We start from the raw sequence: 20018 nt of genomic DNA, 5'->3' as shown, positions 1-20018 counted from the left end.
CGCTCAATGTGCCAACCGGCAACGGCGATGGACAAAACCTTTCCGTCCAACATCCGCGTACTCTTGTGTTTCCTGTTTAACAAAATATTTCAGTCGATCATTTTCAGTTAATTTTTGTTTTCTCTTATGAGCTGAGCCTTCATCCTTTTGACTCACTTTTTGGTGTTACTAAATTCTTGCACTCACTAAATAAAATTCAGCTATTTAAAAAAAATCGATATTTATTTATGTTCTTAGGGGATTTTAATAATAGATATATTTATAATAATTGATACATTTAATAAATGCAAAGTCTAATATGACATGAGAAATAATTACAAGTAGTACACAGTAAAATATTCATTGTTAAATCAACTCTTACAGAGTACATATGGTCCCTATTGGACACATATGTACTCTGTCAGAATTGAATTAACACAGAACATTCTACTGTGCACAGCTTGCAATTATTTCTTACGTCATACGACATTTGTCGCCAGCAAGGAGAATAGTTTTCACATGTCTGTTATTCGGTGTTTTCACGATTATAGACCCGTTTCAGAAACAGCCTGGGAGACCACTAATCAGACCGTGTTTTTGCGCAGATTGTGAACATACTGTGGCTCCCGAAAGGTCCTGACATCCCATGAGATGCAGGCTAACGCGCCCCTTGTAATCCGCGATAATGGTGCTGAAAGGACAGCTCCTGATGCCTTTCCTGCGTGCGACTTGAACAGCCTTTGGCAGCTGGTTTTACAGCATATTCCGTAAAACGTAGCCTACTTTCATTAATGTTTTTAGGACAAATTGTTAAGGGAGCACTGTCACGCTGGACTGCTTTCTATCGTTCCATTTCCACAGTTAACACAAAATAGCCTACTATAAGTAAACCGTTTTTTTCTTTTTTTCTTTTTTTCTTATTTAAATCTGACATACAGTACACATAGCCTGACACCACTTCCTTCAAGGAGGTTCTCAGAAAGTATAGGCCCGCAGTATGACGTTAAAGAGGAAGCGCGCGCTAGTGTTTTTGTTCAGACCGTTAGAGAAAATACTAGCGCACATTTCTGAACGCTTTAGGTCAAGACCAAAAAAAAAGTTCAAGTGTAGACGTTCTGGTACTGACCTGTTGGTGTTTCACGGCCGATAGCACATCCTTGATGTTTCTGGGCACGTTCGGTCGATCACTGGGATTTCGACCCTTCGACAGATGCTTCGGTTGTTTAAATTCTTCCGCTGATATTCCTTTGCATTTTGCACGTGCATCTGCTTCTCTTTCTCGGGTACAGGCCAGCTGAGCGCTCAGGTTCGCAAGGCGGCCATGTCTCGGCGCCATGGTTAAAGCAGATACACACGTAAAATATATATCAAGGGTCATCTTCTCTCCCTCATGTCCTCCTCAGAAACAGTCACAAATGTAAACTTTTTTCAAAAAAAAAAAAAAAAAAAAAGATTGACACATGTGCTATACACTTGTAAAAAATAGATACTTTGTATATTAAAAAATGGCCTAGGAAACCGGGGAAGGAGACGTAATCACACCCAACTGAATAACGGTAATATTTTGCTACATATAAAATTAATTTATCTATCCAGAGTCGTCCACTACTTTCTCAGTCCGCTTACTATAAATGTTACAATAAATTAATAATTCAATTCAATAAATATGTACATATATTTAGATGCACATAGGCTATAGCCCATAGGTCTAATACAACAACTTCACTTATAGTAAACAGACGACGATAGACAGTGCATATACAAATGCACATTTGGCTTTTTAGAAACGACATAATGTTATATATTAGCCTACAAGTCAAAATATTTTTACTCGGTTTTGATTAAGGCCTATGCGACCAATGTCAATTAAATTATCTTCTCTCAAAACCATATACGCCCCCTGTGATATAGCCTACTTAAGAGCACAAAAATCGCGTAACTCTGGCAACAGAGACTTTTCATCGCATAGAGACCACGTTTCTCAAGTTAATCCCATTGTCATTCTGTCAATAAATATAAAAATAGGTTATGTTGGCGATTTGTAAATGGTATTCATATATTCGTAAATACTTGTTTTTTTGGTAAATAAAATGCTAAAGTTGCCTATATACCATGTTGAATTTTATATTGTGCTTAACATCGTTGCTATGAATGTTCACGTGCAGTGACGTATGGTCCTCCGTATAGAAACTAAAGGGAAGTGAGAACTCTGAGTATTTTAAATGGTATGGCTACAGTAGCCTAATGATCTGTCTGCAAGACAGCATTAAAATGTTCACTACTGGCAAAATGCACACGGTTTAAACTACAGGTCTGTTTCCCTAATATCCAAGCACAGGGCGTAAAGGGATCGTTTGATGTCCATGTTGCTGTTCGCTTTGATGTTCGTTTTCTCGACTGGCATGTCAGCACACTCGTTGTTCTCCGCGTCCCCCGCGGGCTTCAGAGAGGACCCACTCGTGCTCCTCTTCATGTCGCCGCAGGGGCTCGCGCTGCCGCTGTCGGGCTCCTCTTTGAGCGTCGACTGATCCTGGTCGGTCTCTCTGTGGTAAAAGTAATTGAAGTTCGACACGATGACGGGCACGGGCAAGGCAATGGTCAGCACGCCGGCAATAGCGCACAGCGAGCCGACGATCTTGCCTCCCACCGTCACCGGCCTCATGTCCCCGTAGCCGACGGTTGTCATGGTTACGACGGCCCACCAGAAGGCATCGGGGATGCTGGAGAAATGGGACTCGGGCTCATCCGCCTCCGCAAAGTACACGGCGCTGGAGAAGAGGATGACCCCGATGAACAGAAAGAAGATTAAAAGTCCAAGCTCTCTCATGCTGGCTTTAAGGGTCTGTCCCAGTATCTGCAGTCCCTTGGAGTGTCTGGACAGCTTGAATATTCGGAACACTCGAACCAATCTAATCACCCTCAAAATGGCCAGAGACATAGCCTGCTGGCCGTTGTTGTTCCCTTGTCCCTGCTGCTCCGCCAGCTCCGTACCCAGCGTGATGAAGTAAGGCACTATAGCCATGATATCGATGATGTTCATGATCGTCTTGGAGAACTCGGACTTGCTTGGGCAAGCGAAAAACCTCACGATGAGTTCAAAGGTGAACCAGATCACGCAGGTGGTCTCTATGATGAAGAAGGGGTCGGAGAAGCTGTGGGACGGCCGGTGCTGGGTGGCGTTGTCAGCCCTGCTCGTGGCGGCCAGTTCTCTCTCGTCACGGAATTCCGGTAACGTCTCCATGCAGAAGGTGATTATGGATATGGTGATAACCAGGACAGACACAATGGCGATTCCTCGAGCGGGACTCGAGCTCTCTGGGTACTCAAAAATAAGCCATACCTGCTTCTGAAATTCATTCTGGGGTAAAGGCTTCTCCTCTTCTTTGATGAAGCCCTCGTCCTCTCGGAATCTTTCCATAGCTTCCTCTCCGAGCTGATAGAACCGGATCTCGTCCGCGAAGACGTCAATTGACACATTGACTGGTCTCCGTATTTTCCCGCCCGACTGATAGAAATATAGAATGCCGTCAAAGCTCGGTCGGTTGCGGTCAAAAAAATATTCGTTTCGGAGAGGGTCAAAGTACTTCATCCTTTTGTCGGGATCGCCCAGCAAAGTATCCGGGAACTGATTCAGGGTCCCCAGCTGAGTCTCGAACCTCAAGCCAGCGATATTGATCAAAACCCTCTCGTTATTCTCGTTATCCATGTCCATGTCCAGCATGTCCTCATCAAACAGATGCGGGCTGTGGTCAGCCCGCAACAGCGCGTCCATTGCGTTCTCGCTGCTGCTGAAGGTGTTGTTCATGTCGTTTGTTTTCAGCGAGGCCGTCTGAAGGCTGCCCAGGGTGTTCGCCTCCATTCCGTACCCGTCGCCGTGTCCCGTCTGTGTGAGATTCAGTGCGTTTGAGCAAGCTTCGCCGGCAACGCTCCCGCTTCCTTTAGCCCCGCCGTTTTCAAAACTCACCAGGGCTATCTCCATTCCGGAGCCATTAAATATTCATTTGTAAAAGACTTGGATAGTCTGAACAGATTTTCCCTTCACCGCGCGCACGATTTGTTCACCTCAGAACCAAGCAGTTCCAGATGAATCTGGATAAAGAAAGGGTCCTCTTCCTCGCAGTTATTATCGCGCGTATAATACATGTGCACACAGAAGACGCCTGAACCCACTAGTTATGTCTTATTGAAGCAAATAATACCATAAGAGAGGGGGAGCGAAGACCCGGATGAAAAAGTAATGATTGTTCCTGACGTCAAAAGAGCCGCTCTGCCACCGCTGTCAGGGAATCCTTTGAAAATGTCTCTTGTTGTCAGGCAATCTGTCATCTCAAACTCAGAGGCGAAAAAAAGAAACGAAAAAGAGGAGGGATTTAGCTGCAAATGGGAACCGAGTCCGTGCGTTTTTACGCCTCTCTTAAATCGGTCCACCATTCAATTTACGCGCAGATTTGAGAGACTATTTATATTACAGATTATTTTTAAAGCACGCGCATGTATCTGTTATTCACAGTTGTCACTCACGAAGACTGTTCAGTTCCCTCGGGTTTTTTGAAGGTTCAGACCAGGAAGTGATATGATATGTGCGCGATGTTTATTTTTCAAAATTGGAAATGTTATTGGATGTATTTCATTTCTGGAACAGCATAGCCAATAATTTGTTCGAAGGAATGTTTTTTCTAATAATAAAAACAGCATTTATTTTACCCTATGCCGAATTTCCACGTAACAGAATTAAAGGGCGCGATGCAAGTAATTTTCAAATTGTTAACACATTTTATGATGTTTACGCCATAGTCAAATTAACTTGCCGTACAGTAGTAGCCTATTGATTACTGATCCCTCGGCGCCGCCATTCAATAGGGACATTACATCAAATAATTGAGAGGCTTAGTCCTTTACTTTGACAAGCAATTAGAATTATTTAACAAAATACGTTTTTAAGTTTTTATTCTTACACATTGTTTATTTTCAATGGCTAAGGGTAACAAATTGTAAAACCTAACATTTATTTGATGTCATTACTCCATTATTAGATCAAAGTGTAGCGGCTAGATTCACTAACTATATAGGTTGCTTTTTCAATCGAGTTGTGCAAAGTGCGTTGACAGTAGGGTACTTCTCCCATAAACGCATAATGGGGTATTATCCGTTTCATCCTTTCAGCAGAATCGTTGCACATTATTTAAAGTCAAATCTGCTTGCGTTCAGAAGCTCTCACACAAAGATAAATGCATAGAACGAATGAGACTTGCAGACGCTAAGAAGTTGGCATTAGCATCGTACTTGAAACAAATGCTTCCATTTTATTGTGTAATCTTTATCCCTGCGTTGTGTTTTCTAGGAAATCAGTGGTGGTAAACCATTTAACGGGCTGACCGTGACCCTAAGAAGACGCCTATCCCAGCATGCAGTGGGCGAGAGGCAGAAATACAACCAACGACAGGTCGCTAATCCATCGCGAGGCCTACGCAATATTCTCTCGCACATTCATACCAACGGACAATTTAGAGGGCTTGTTTAATATCGCCGGCTTGAGGTTCGAGACTCAGCTGGGGACCCTGAATCAGTTCCTGGACACTTTGCTGAGCGATCCCGACAGAACGATGAAGTACTTTGACCCTCTCCTAAACGGATATCATTTGAATGTGTTAAATATTAAAGAAAGAAAAGAAAAATCTGATACTATTAATGCACAATGCTTCACCTGCACAGAAGTTTGGAAACGGCATGGTCTGCATAGAGGAGAAATCTCGTGCTCTGACAGCGCATAAACAGAAGGAAAAGGGGGAAAAAGCGTGTCTCTGAGTCTCTGGCTGAGAGACTTTTAGTGCAGTGATACTCGCTGCGATTCAGATCCAATCCTCACCAGGAGGCCACACCCGACCAGCCTCAGCATCACGCAGAAGAGGGAGAGCCATAGTCAGCAGGATATTCCCCGCATTATTGTGCAACAGTGCCCCCTGTGGTAAATCAGGCGTGTGACATTGTCCTGGGAGAGCCGCTGTTTACGGTGTAAAGAAACATGCAATTCTGGTGCAGTTCTGACTCTGACACGGAGGAGCAGCAATTTTGTGGCCCTTTCAACAGTGCAAGAATTCTGCTTTCTGTTCTGCACAATGTCCCACCGCCGGTCGCAAATGGAAACAGTAACCATAACAACAGATAATCAGTAACAACCGGCATTTATAATGACATTTAAATTAGCCCTCTAATTACAGTGGAAAGAATCAGCGCTCCAAATGGGCTGGATGTTACAAACAATGAACACAGAATACCGTGGCGTACAGAAGGTTCCAGATACACTGGGTGACCAAAAGTATCTGGACAGCCCTTGGTCTGGGGTTAGGGTTGGCTTGGGCTAGGCCCCTTAGTTCCAGTGCAGGCAGATGCTAGTCCTGCAGCATACAGGCACGTTCTAGACGATGTGGGGTAAAAACCCGTCACTTGAGCGAAGAAGACGCTGACAGCTGACGCCGGAATAATCAGCGGAGCTGGATGATGACTGCGTCACGGGAACGAACGCGAGGAGAGGTGAGCCACGTGCATCACACGCTTTAAACACACACACACACACACACACACAACACCAATGATACACACCCACCACAACACACACACACACCACCCCACACACACACACACACACACACCCCATACATACACACACCCCACACACACACACACACACACACACACCCCATACATACACACACCCCACACACACACACACACACACACTCTCACGTCCCTCCTCCTCCCTCCCTCCCCTCTACTCAGGGGCAGGCTCCAGAGCCAGCAGAGGCCGTATCCATGAATGCATGAGAAAATCTCCAAGGAATTAACAGCCACCCAGACAGAAAAGACATGGGGGGGGGGGGGCATCGCACATGCACTCCACACACCCCCCACCACGAACGAGGGAGGTGTGTTTTCCTGAGAAAAGGATGGGGGGGGGGGCATGCATAAGGATTCTAACTGACAGCAGTCTGAATCTCCGTTCTGCAGTTTTTTTCCCTCTAGGGACGAGCAAGAAACTAAAATAGCTTTTGACAGCTGGGGCAAGATGGCGATGGGGGCACAGAAGCAGAAGGGAGAGGGTGGTACAGAATTACAGTAATTTGGGGAATCCGTTTTGTGCGATCTGTTTTTCCCTTGAGACTGTGCTCAACACAGATTCACTGACACTGAGGTCAAAGGCTTCCCAGCGAGCGCACACAGCCTCTTCCACCCACCAGAACAGCAGCAGCGTGCTATGCTATGTGCTATGCTATGATAAGTTATATGCTACGCTATATGCTATGCTATGGTAAGTTATATGCTATAAGCTATGCTATGCTATGGTAAGTTATGTGCTATAAGCTATGCTATGTTATGGTAAGTTATATGCTATAAGCTATGCTATGCTATGGTAAGTTATATGCTATAAGCTATGCTATGCTATATGGTATATGCTATGCGCTATGCTATATGCTATGTTACGCTATGCTTGATGGAATCTCATTCACATCATAAGGCTAATGTGGAACTTTGTCGGTGCTGTAAACAGACGCGACCGCGACCGCATTTCACCTGCGTGTGAGGTGTGATGTGTGAGGAATTTAAAATACGCACCTGAGAGCAGGTGTGTGACAGTGAGGTACAGGTGCCCCCGAGTGCACTCACAGCCAGTCAGAGGATGGGGCGGGACTTCGGGGGGTGGGGGGGTGGGGGGGTATCCAGTTGAGTCTGTTCGCACACCGCCCTAGTTTCCGCGCCCCCCCCAGGGGGGTAAGAGCTGAAAAGCAGAGCAGAGCGCTGAATGAGGGGCGGTAGAGCAGACGCTGCACTGAGAGTAAAGCCTCTTTCTCTGTGCCAAACAGAGTGTGAAACGGCATCTCTGCACTCCATTCAGCACACCTACTCTTCACATGGAGAGTCTTCCTCCAGTGAAACATGGCCAGAGGATGAGCAGAGCTGCCTTCTCTAATCACATGCCTGTTATGGTAGGAATGATAGTCAAATACTACAGAGTTAAGATTAGTTCTTTATTCTGCTGCTACAGATGCAAGCATATATACTTTTTTTTTTCTTTTGCTTTGAAAGGTGTTTTTCAACTAGGTGTAAAAAAATTCTATATAGATTTGGAATATACGTAATTGTTTTTGGACATGCTAAGCATTTAAAAATCAGCTTTAAATGGACAGCTGGCCATGTTTCAAAATACACACATGCAGAGCATCCAGAATTCACACACACATTCAGAGAATCCTGATACTGTGTGCGTGTGTGTGTGGGGGGGGGGGAGGTTAGCGGGGAAGCCCTGCTCTTGCATTGGCATGCACAGACACACACACACACACACACATACATGGGACCAAGCTTGCAAGTTCACAGGGCAAAACAACTGGTGAGATGTGCAATGTGCTGTTGCACTGTCATTAAGATGCTACAACCTTTGACCTTAGCAGGAAGAGTGTTGATTACTTACAATGTACACTACCAGCAAGATTAAAATATCCAAGAATTCTGGTAGACATATACGGAGGCACAACTGTAATCCTCCCAAGCAATCGAGCTTGTGTCCTTTTGTGTATGGAGATAAAGTCAGTAGAATGCACGCTTTGATTTAAAAAATTTCAAATTCAAAAAACTAAAAAAAAAAAAATTTATTTTGAGAAATTAGGCTGAGCCGGATACTAAAGAAAATATGTTTTTAAGCATATAAATATACAATTTAAGCTGGGACATACAGTACAGCATAAAAAAAAAGTTTTGCAATAAAAATGTGAGAATTTAAATATCATAGTCTTATTTTAAGATAGTAAGGCAAGACAGATGAGAGCACTTTTGAGCTCTTACAAGGCTAAAGCTGCTTGAGGTAAAAGAGGCAGGCAGACAGGTACATCAGGCAGGTATACAGAGAAGTCTATGAGGCCTGAAGTTCTGAGCTGAATATTTTTCCCATAGGCATGTGTGGTGGCACAGAGGGTAGGAGAAGGGTATGAGAGAGTGTATGTTTTTTTTTGGGGGGGGGGCATCTGGCTGCACACGCTACAGTAGACGGGTGGGAATGAGCGAGTCGGCCACGTCCATCTTTAAGATGCAGTGCTGCTTATCGATTCGCCTTCTGACACCTGGCAACACTGTTGTGACTACCGTAGAGGAACCCCCTCACAACCACACTGACGCTTAGGAACGATGTGATTGGCTGGAGGGATTTTCCCTTTTCTTTTCTTTTTTGTTTCACCCGCAGGAGTTGTGCGATGGTGGAAAGGTGGGGGGAGAAGGGTGTTCCCAGCCAGCTTATAGTGTGAACAAAGTGTGCTTACTGGCTTCTGGCAGGACTGTAGTCACATTCAAAATGTGAGATAAAACACGTTTTTCCAGGCCATCTCATTTCAAGCATTTTCAGTTCCATGAAGTGGACAACTTCTTCTTTTTTTAAATCGGTGGTTCTCAAACTCGGTCCTGGGGGACCCCACTGTATATGCTGGTTTTCATTCCAACCTCAACTGCAATCCCAGAATTTTAAGAAGCTGCTATTTTTTTCTTAATTATGTGCTTTTCGTGTTTTAGAGCCTGGGTCCTGGGTCTTATCCAGAAAGGTCCAGTGTGGGAGCACACACCTTATTTTACTGATGAAGGTGCTTAGAGCAGGGAGGTTGATTAGTAGAATCAGGTGTGTGCGCCCACACAGGCCCTGTCTTAATTAAGTGAACCACTGAGTTAAATGAAACAAAAGTGGCAAAAATACAGTCAACAGTGCCTCTGGTGGCCAAATGTGATTTTACATCTACTGGTGTTCTTGGATATTTTAGGTGTATATCTCTATAAAATGCACATTTACCTCATTTTCTAATTGACATCCGTGACTGCTCCATCTGAAAAAGTGATATTTTCACAAGACTTCCACAAGGCTGTGAACAAGAAAAGCAAAAACCAACAAGTGTACAATTCATTAAAGCAAGCAAAGTGACATGCAAAAAAAAACAAAAACATTGCCAAGCTTATCTTCAGCCATGGGTCAACAGTCAATGCATAACACACTATATAAACCAGATATCCCACATTATCCTATAGTATAGAATACCTTCATTATCACTTTCAAAATGTATTTACATTATTCCTTAAGTATCATATAAACACACACTGTTTCTTGGATTGTTTTCCCTCACTAGCTATGACACAATGAGTTCCATGCGCATTTTGACAGACAAGTGACTTTTTTTTTTTTGGTTGGCAGAGGTTAGTCGGTCTGTCCACATTAATGCCTTTGCCATACAGCAGAGATTATCTGGGTCAGGCTCGTCTGTCAGTCCCTCCCATACTAAGACTGCATCATTAGGAAATCATGCCACATGAGTTAGAGCTGAAGAACTGCATTTCACGGTCCTGAGATGCTAAAGTTGGCCACTAGAGGGCCACAGAGAGCTAGTAAAATGCATCCCTGGGCTGCTCTGTATGAAGAACTACACTGCGGTGGTTGCCTCTGACTTATGAATTCCTTATAATACATTATGATGCATTTCTGCGACAGATCATCCCCGCTGTGCAATACATAGCATGCAACCATTTAAACACACCCCCCAGTGTTAAAGAGAGAAGTGCATGTGACCATTTAAACACAGCCCCCAGTGTTAAAGGGAGAAGCGCACGCGATTCGTGCCGGGATATCATTCGGGACTCACCTTGCAGACAGGTCCAGCACACGAGGGTTCAGCACGAGTTCAGATGATGTGCAGGACGATGCAATGCTGACCTAAGAACATATTTTCACTTATCACCACCTCTGGAGACAAAAAAATAAGGAAAAGGTGAGAAGAGGTTTCCCAGAGAGCTGCACTAAAGTAGAGCCATTTAATCTCAGTTTCAGATTCAGCTGCTCTCAGCAGCGAGAGGAGTGTCCTGAGTGTTCTGCTGCAATCACCTTTACCTTCAGAGCCAACACGTTACTGCCACCTAGTGTGCGATCACGGTACTACAGCAGTAGGCAAAATGGTGCATAGCCCGGAGTTTGTTGTCTTTGGGACATCTGGAAAAATACAGATCTCATGCACAGCCAGAGATTTTTCTCTGGCTGTGTATGAAAGATGAATGTTCTCATTTGAATAGCATTCTGAGGCTGAGGTGCTGTGTTTTTGAACAGGCACTGATTTCCAAGAGCTGCAATCATCTCTCTGGAAAACACACGGCAAAAAGTATTTAAACTATATAAAGATATGATCTGATTTTTGTTTCAACACAGCACTACAACACCTGATTTAACTAACAGTCTAATCACAGTCTTCAATCAAGACCTTGATAAGTAGAATCAGGTGTGCATGCAGGGCTATAACAAAAACCTGCACCCACACCAGCTGTTTTCAGATTGGACACCCCAGGCATAGCACCACAGCGTGTCACTGTAAACCCCCATGAGTGTTTGAATTTAACGGGGGTGGCAAGCGTACGCTGGACCAGAGGGGGGACTCTTCCTGTTCCTCTTTCTTCAAACGTCTTCAGTTCAGCTGGAGATCAGTAAGAGGATCGCATGCCCGGATGATAGGAAAGGAAACGGTTTCCCACAATGCACTCTGCCACTTCAGACTGCCCATGCGGAGCTGGCCAAGGTGTCAAAGGTCAGATGAGGTTTTGTCTGGCATCCCCTTTATTATGAATTTTACACATTCCTCCATAATGCACCATACATCCCCTCCTGTAACAATGCAAGAATATTCTACCTGAAACATATTTCATGGGCTATCTTGCCCTTAGTTAAATCGATGTCAATTTTCATCCCAGTGAGTCCAGTTCAAAAATATTAAACATTGTCTACGGGCTGCATGCTAACTGTGCTTCCTCTGTGAGTGTCTGTAGACAGAAGCAACGTTAGCTTTGCTAATTAGCGACGGAAATAAGTGTGAGCATTGATTAGCTGCTGTGCAGCGTGGCTTGAAGCACGACTTTGCTGTGCTTTCACAAAAAAGCTTCACACTTAAAGTACAGCGCTGTCCCTTTAAGCCATCATTTTTTTGGGTAAAACATTTGACTTTTGTATTTCCACAGAGAACACTGGCCTCTTTTTGGGCCTTTATTCATTGATTTAGAATGAGGAGGATGGGGTTTTTGGTTCTTTTAGCAAAAAAAAAAGGGCATTGCAGTTTCACTCACTGTCTGAAGGACGGCTCATTTGGGGGAGTACCTGGCGATGTAAACGCAGTGTGTTTCTTTCATAATACAGGCAGTTTTACCTCTGTCTCTGCTGAAGGTGGCCCAAGGTTACCCGCCCTGGCGGATGCATCCGCGCCGCAGGGGTATGCCGACACGTTGCTTGCACGTGGTGCTGTAGGCCAGAGTGGGGCGCTGCTGGAGCCCTGCTAAAGGAGGGGAGTGCGTGTGAGTGCAGCGGGCGGCACCCGCCCTCTCCCGCCAAACAGACCTGGCCCCGTCGCTCTGTGCCCTTCACAACCTGGCGGCACAGCGGGGAGCTCCGAAATCCGCCACGTCTGCTGGATCAGCCTGCCCCCAGCCACAGCCGCCAGCCCCACCCCCCAGCCCCAGCCCCTGGCCCCACACACACACACACTGCTTTCAGATGCTACTGCTCAAATAAAATCATTTTTATGAACTTAAAGAAATATTTAAATTTCACCCTCACCGAAGATTTTTTTTTTTTTTCTTGGCCATTTCTCAAAGCCGCAGTGGACTGTCCCTTAAAGTGCGCATTTAAACAGGAAGTGTGTGTGTGTGTGTGCATGTAAGTGAGTGAGTGTGTGTGTGCGTGTAAGTGAGTGTGTGTGTGTGTGTGTGCGCGTGTGAGAGTGAGTGTGTGTGTGTGTGTGTGTGCGCGTGTGAGTAAGTGAGGTAATTAATCAGCGTGCTTATGAACTCGACAGTATTCCTGTCCAGAGCTCACAGACAATAGTACAATGCTTAACACTAATTCCCCCAACGCCAACACAGGGAAGGAACTAAAGACCGGGAAACTGGCGCCCTCTAGCAAGGGCCAGCCGGAACTGCAACACTTTGTTGCATATTCGACAAACGAGGTCCAGAGTGCAAGACTTTCCACCCGTTTCACTGCACGCCAGTTAATAAATTTAGTTTTGCACAATATGCAACTGTTTGTGCAGAGCCAAAGGGAAAAAATAGGCCACACTCCAAACCTTAAAGAGTGAGAACTGGAGTTATGGTTCATCATCTGTCAACAACAAATTTTAGGTTAGCCACAAGTGCCGCATCAAAGCACTGCTAATGCCTTCTATCCTGAATTACGGTATCCAGGCCTGGGGCCAGTTGGATTTTGATTCAGTCGCTTCTGAAAATAAACTGAAATTCAATTAATGAGTTGAAAAATGCCCATAGTGTTCTGCTCGGACAGCTCGATTAACTGAATATCGATGAATTGTCCTAAATCTCTCTTTCTTCCTCCATAGGCCTCGGTTCTTGGCAGGAATTTCAAATCATTTCCTAGAACGATAGAACTGAATCAGCCGAGCCAACCAAATACGCATTTGGCAGGCGAAGCTTGGAAGAAGAAAAAAGTTAAAGAAAACACATATGCTCAAATTAATTTTAAGAAAGCAAGAAAACATGTGTGCTGCAACCTTGTTTAATATTAGCTTAATTGGAATGGCAAATCATTTTTTAAGAGTTGTAGAGGGAGGTGAAAAGTAATCTCTTTTTGCACTGCAGTTTTCACCCCGGACCCTTTCGCCAGGCAGTGGCTCTGTGGTAATGTGCTGTGGTAATGTGCTGTGGAAATGTGCTGTGGAAATGTGCTGTGGTAATGTGCTGTGGTAATGTGCTGTGGTAATGTGCTGTGGAAATGTGCTGTGGAAATGTGCTGTGGAAATGTGCTGTGGTAATGTGCTGTGGTAATGTGCTGTGGAAATGTGCTGTGGTAATGTGCTGTGGAAATGTGCTGTGGTAATGTGCTGTGGAAATGTGCTGTGGAAATGTGCTGTGAAACCGTGTCCACGGCTACGCCACGCCCATTTAAATCCGGCCTGTTAGCGTCCATTAAAAATACATGGATCCATTATTTAAATGGGAGCTTTGAAAAAGCACTGCAGATCGAAATATAGAGTACCGACACACATCTAGCCGTGCTTTCAGAAAGTATTTGCCCTGGTTGAACCTTTTTTCTTTTGTTTAAAATTCAGATTAAATTCAACATGATTTTTTTATTTAACAAATATATATTTTTAAATATCTTTAAAAAAAAAATACTTAGATTTCTCATTTACAAAAATATGCAGCCCAATGCTTCATGCACATGCAGTACAGCTCTGATTACTCTTGGGTATGTCTGCATGATCTTTGTGTAATTTTTGTACCTTTTTTTAAAAAATTTTATAAATAATATTTTCCCATTCCTCCGTGCAGATTTGCTCCAGCACAAGCTCGTGTGGGTGGCAGGGCCCGGGGGTTGGGAGCGTCCTGAAGGCGCTGCACACGCTCCTCGGGCGGAAGCCCAGTTGCCAGGTAATTACACCACGCCGCTCTAAAACGCAATCCCATGATTCAATGCGGCGCAGGTAATGGAGGCCTAATGCAATTCAGACCCGAAATGGAGGGCGCTGGCGGGCACGGGTTAGCCTCGCCCCAGACCCGGCCCGGCTGGGACGGGACGGCGCTGAACTCTCGCGTTCGTTCAGCGGACAAACTGTTCTATCGATCTGGCCTGATGCCAGCAAAGCAGAGAATGTCTGTCAAACAAAGAGGCTGCTTCAGGTCCATACGAGCGCAGGCCTGCTTGTGCACAAGATGGGTGTTCGGCGCTAGCCTGCAGCAGCTATGAGAAACGTTGTGCGCGTCAATGTAGGACGTGCACAGGGATTTATTACAGAGGCAACGACCTCCCCGGGCTTCCATGACCTGCATTGTTTAAGGAAGAGATAAACGACTTTGCCGAAGCGAAAGTCTGACGAGGTACAGCCCCCGTTTCTGCAGCAGGTTGAGTGTTCCGAGCCGCCCTGTGGACTGGGGGGGGGGGGGGGGGGGGGGTATGGTCTGCTGGCCGAAGCCCGCCTCTGTGAGGGACCAATCGAATCGCACTTCCGTTCCGCTTCACATCGCAGCCAAAGAGCATAAAATCACCTCGTTACAGCAGGCGTCTGACAAGGTGTGCGGCGTTAAATATCTCCCCCACGCTGTGCGGCCGTATGGATCCTCCCTCTGCCAGCCCGTCGCAGTGCTGAGTCAGCGCGCTGCTGTGGGTAGGGGTACAAATCACACATCCATCTGGATCTCCTTAAAAGCAAATCCAGGCCTGTTCTCTCTCTCTCTCTCTCCCTCTCTCCTGTATTAGTGACTCTGTAACGTCAAAACTAATTATGTAGATGTTTTTTTTAAGTTATATGATAACATCTTGCTTTTTAGAGTCTTGTGAAGGTGAATAAACAGGAAGCTGCGGACCATGCTGTCCTTGCTGTAAGAGAACTCCGTGTACTCCATGATTGCACAATTTATGTAATGTATTCCAGGATGAAATCCCACAAGTGCAGTCATTAGCATTCTCAAGTGCGTGTGTTGAATAAATGACCCTGAATAAGGGAATTTGCAAAGCAAATACTCAGTATAAGGTACAAAATGAGACGCTCTGCTTTAAAATGAGACAATTAAAAAAAAATGTTTGTCACGTCCGAATTGGCTGCTAATTGATCAACTGCATAATTAGGCACAGAATTCTGAAACAAGTCTTCTCAGTGACTGCTAAGAGCAGTAGTTAAAACGGTCTTGCTCTCCAATTATTTCATTCGTTTTTATAACTTGTTTCTATTGCATACTTTCCTTCATTTGGAATGAAAAATCATATCTGTGAGACCTGCCCCATTTGCCACTGTGTGTTCTGTCAGTCATGAATGTATGAATGTTATTAACTGTAGTGCTTTTCGATCAGAGCTTTGTCTGATTTTAAGAGCATGGAAGGAAAAAAAACCTTAACAACCGTGAGAGGTATGTATAAAAAATGGCGGGTGCGCACTGCAGTTGAGCAGAGAGGGAAAAAAACATAACATTCTGCTGTTGCTATGAAACACATTCATGAGCTCTGTGGAACTGCACGACTGCTGAAGGAAAGGACATCCATCAAAGCCGTGTGCGCGCCTCTCAAATGCTTCCCCTCTCCCACCCGAATTGAGTCATTCCCCCCTTTCTTATCCACGGCGCACGGCTGAGCTCACGCGCGCGCAGTTAAACGGGAGAGTCACGCGGGATGGGTGGAATTCCTGCTCTTTCTCTGCGGAGAGTAGCCCCTGGGGTTCTAGACAGACAGTGGTTGCGCGGGGAAAAGGAGGCCCGGTTTCGGCAGATAATGGTGGGACGGGGAGAAGAGGAGGCCTGGTTTTGGCAGATGATGGTGGGACGGGGAGAGGAGGCCTGGTTTCGGCAGATGATGGTGGGACGGGGAGAAGAGGAGGCCTGGTTTCGGCAGATGATGGTGGGACGGGGAGAAGAGGAGGCCTGGTTTTGGCAGATGATGGTGGGACGGGGAGAAGAGGAGGCCCGGTTTCGGCAGATGATGGTGGGACGGGGAAAAGGAGGCCCGGTTTCGGCAGATGATGGTGGGACAGGGATGGGAGGAAGCCCGGTTTCGGCAGATGATGGTGGGACGGGGAGAAGAGGAGGCCTGGTTTCGGCAGATGATGGTGGGACGGGGAGAAGAGGAGGCCTGGTTTTGGCAGATGATGGTGGGACGGGGAGAAGAGGAGGCCTGGTTTTGGCAGATGATGGTGGGACGGGGAGAAGAGGAGGCCTGTTTTGGCAGATGATGGTGGGACGGGGAGAAGAGGAGGCCTGGTTTCGGCAGATGATGATGGGACGGGGAGAAGAGGAGGCCTGGTTTCGGCAAACAGGGTCGGAAAGCGGCAGCGGTGCCGCCGGGGGCTGATTACACAACCGGCGAGTGGGCGGGAAAAGTGGAGCTCGGAGCGGAGCGGAGCGTACCAAGTGTCTGGGGGGGGGGGGGGTCTGGGGTCCCTCCACTGTGACCTTGGGGGGGGGGCTGCCTGGGGGCTGAGTGGGAGGGAAGGGTGGTAGAAGGGAGGGAAGGAGGGAGGAGGGTGGTAGAGGGGAGCGGGGAGGGGGGGTAAGAGGAGGGGGGAGGGGGGAGGAGGGTGGTAGAGGGGGAGCGGGGAGGGGGGGTTGGTAGAGAACAGGGGAGGAGGGAGGGGGTATGGTAGAGGGGGGGGCTGCAGTTTTCAATTTTCACAGGTTTCCCTGATCCCACTCATGATGCAATGCTCTGAAACATGAGTCTAACTCATGCGAGCTGATGTGAATCATTATAAAATAATATATCCACAGAATTAAAATATAACTCAGGACTGGTATGATTTAATAGTCTTTTACTACCTCTTTACCAAGGGTGTGAATAATTCTAAATGTGCAATCGTCACGTAAAGGTATGGTCAAATCAGCTTAAAGATCAGACAGAAAATTTAGGCTAACACTTTCAAATTCAGAAACCATATTATTTACATACATGAATCAGTCAAATTAATTTCAGATATTCACATGAAGCTGAAATATCTCTTTACTTGGTAGAATGTCTACGATATAAACATAACGCTTAAAAGTGTAAAGGAAAAATAGACAGGGATCAGGTCATTAAAAATTGCTTTAATCAGATGCTATATTGTATATGACAAAATCATGAGTAAAAAAAAAAACAGGGGAAACTCTTGCATAGATCATAGACTACGCCTTTGCCAACATAATCCAAACCTTACAATGTACCAGAGTCCCAAATAAAAAAATAAAATAAAATAAACAAATATAAAATAATATTAACAGTTTAAGGTACACAGAAACAATCAGTACTATTATCCCAGAAACAGAAAGGACAGATGAAAGCCTGGCATTCAGTGTAACTGTCACATAGTTCATCCTCAGCACATTTGAGCTGGTGTTACTTTTTATTCTGGACTAACACCGCATTGTTTTTCTGACTGGCAACAGAAAAAACAGAAAAAGAACGCAGTCGCTTTGTGTTATTCAAAGGTACCGAGAAATCACACTGCAGGCGTACTGCATCTGTCTTGAGCTGTGGCTAGTGTCTTTCACCAACAAGTATTCTGCGGTTATGTATCTGGTTTAATTTGTATCTTAAATGTTACTGTAAGTGAAAATGCACCATATTGAGTACAGTTAAAAACACAACAGATTGTAATATGTATTTATATTTCATAATAATAATAATAATAATAATAATAATAATAATAATATAGAATGTAGATGAATGTCAGGGCTAGACAATCACTGATGGTCTTTGAATTTTCTGATGGCTAATCATCATGCAGTTTTCAAAAAGCCATGCAGTTCCTTAGTGAACAGACTCAAAGATAAATCCTTGAAATAAGAGTATGCCCAACAAGAACAAATGAAGCCGATACAAAAAAGCAAAAATCCATTTAGATAACGGTGTCTATGCTTTTTTTAAAAATCTTATACACACCATTCAATAGATATGATTTTGCTGCAATATGCCAGCATTTTTATATCACAAAAGCGGAATGAAAGCTTATGATGTATCAAATATTGGAATGCCTACGGTTTGATTATCTGCAGTTCCTGTGTCATTCACACAAATTCACATATATTAAGTTACAAAGAAACTGAAAATATTAAATCTGTAAATAGCGTCATTGTGGATATTTATAATTTTGTAGTGTGCACTTAGCATACTACAGTAAAACTTTAAAAAATGTTGATGTGGTCAAATAATCATATATTTGTTGAAAATAATCTACTAAAATTTTGGTCAGTTTGCATGTACTTGCACCCATGATATTCAAGACTATTTGAAAGAATCCTTGGAATTTATGTCCTTATTTCTCTCATTCAAAACCAAAAGAAAATCATCATTTGAAATGGCATTGAAATACAACAGAAAACATAATTACCATTTTGTTTTGGCTTAAACCTGTTCTTACCGACTGCACTTGTTCTTGGACCTGATTCAACATGGGAAAATGTATTTCCTATTTCTTGATTAATTGCAAAATAGGAAAGCCAAAGAATACTCAGAAGGACATAAGTATGGAGTATGTATTTCAAAACATATCCATTTTTTTAAAGTCAAGAGATGTAAATTGTAAACTAGTTTACAATCTAGGGCCTATTATTTTTCTGTATATTCTACATTATATGCAAAGATATATATATATATATATATATATATATATATATATTATAGGTGACAATAAAATGTTCTCTTTATCCAGTGTTTATCTATAAACTGTGCTTTACTGCTCACAGTGTTTTTCTATAAGCTGTGCTTTACTGTTCACATTGTATTTCCTTCTGCCAATCATAGTTTATCATATTACAAATGTCAAGTGTTTGAAGCTTTGTGAAAATACATTCTCCGTTAGCTAACCTTGGTCCCAGTAGGTTGTTTAACAAAAGGGCTCTCTCATTTTGACCAGCCATACCAAACAAATCAATAAACGGCACTACAAAAGACCAGGAGTCACACAGTCCCATCGTGCACAGAGATAACCTTCGCTTAATTGTACACCTCATAGGGTTTGACCTTGTTTAGTAAAAAAAAAAAAAAAAAAAAAAAAACACATCCGGATTTACCATTCAGGATTTACTTCAAATACTTGATTTGCGTAGCACCATATAAATATACAGCACTTCATATGAGGAATACAGTGACTTACAGGGCTGAGCTGTTGCCTTGAATGAAACCAATTGCAAGGAAGGCTGAAACCAGAGACTGTAAAAAATAGGCTGAAACTCACAAAGCCTTTATTGAGGAGCCTGCGATGGCGGCCATTTTCTTAATGCCTTCTGAATGCGTCCAACCAAGCTCTTTCCCTGGGAAAAATGTACAGATAATTGTTGAAGGGAGGTTATAATAATAAACGTAAAAAAAACAACATAAACCGTCAACATAAAGTAATAACTAAAATGAAAATTAGAGGTGGTATGGTCACAGTGCATTGTTATACAATGCCCCAATAATGTGCAAACTCAATGAGCAGCTTTTCCATGCTTTATAAACCTTCATTACAGGCATCAAAAACAACACAGTGCTTTACCAAAGAGTATGACTGGTTCAGAGGTCT

General features: G+C 44.2%; 1 protein-coding gene across 3 annotated transcripts in view; it reads right to left on the bottom strand.

Moving 5' to 3' along the window:
* The window catches only part of LOC135258766 (potassium voltage-gated channel subfamily A member 1-like), a 33258-nt gene extending 21903 nt beyond the window's left edge, over positions 1-11355 (bottom strand). The window contains exons 1-3 of one of the 3 annotated variants that reach the window (XR_010331090.1): positions 10647-11355; positions 9806-9875; positions 7591-7753 (exon numbers count right to left, since the gene is read on the bottom strand). Coding sequence is in view for 1 of the 3 variants with exons in the window: in XM_064342326.1 (XP_064198396.1) it covers positions 2285-3958 (1674 nt within the window). In the remaining 2 variants the exon portion in view is untranslated. Of the gene's footprint in view, positions 1-1105; positions 4427-7590; positions 7754-9287; positions 9619-9805; positions 9876-10646 lie in introns of those variants that run through there. The other 2 variants (XR_010331089.1, XM_064342326.1) reach the window with 2 other exon arrangements.
* Between the last annotated feature and the right edge of the window lie 8663 nt (positions 11356-20018).

The sequence above is a fragment of the Anguilla rostrata genome, chromosome 7 (genome assembly GCF_018555375.3).
Source record: "Anguilla rostrata isolate EN2019 chromosome 7, ASM1855537v3, whole genome shotgun sequence".
Classification (NCBI taxonomy): domain Eukaryota; kingdom Metazoa; phylum Chordata; class Actinopteri; order Anguilliformes; family Anguillidae; genus Anguilla; species Anguilla rostrata.
The sequence above is the reverse complement of the archived record's forward strand: the minus strand, read 5'-3'. Positions and strand labels throughout refer to the sequence as shown.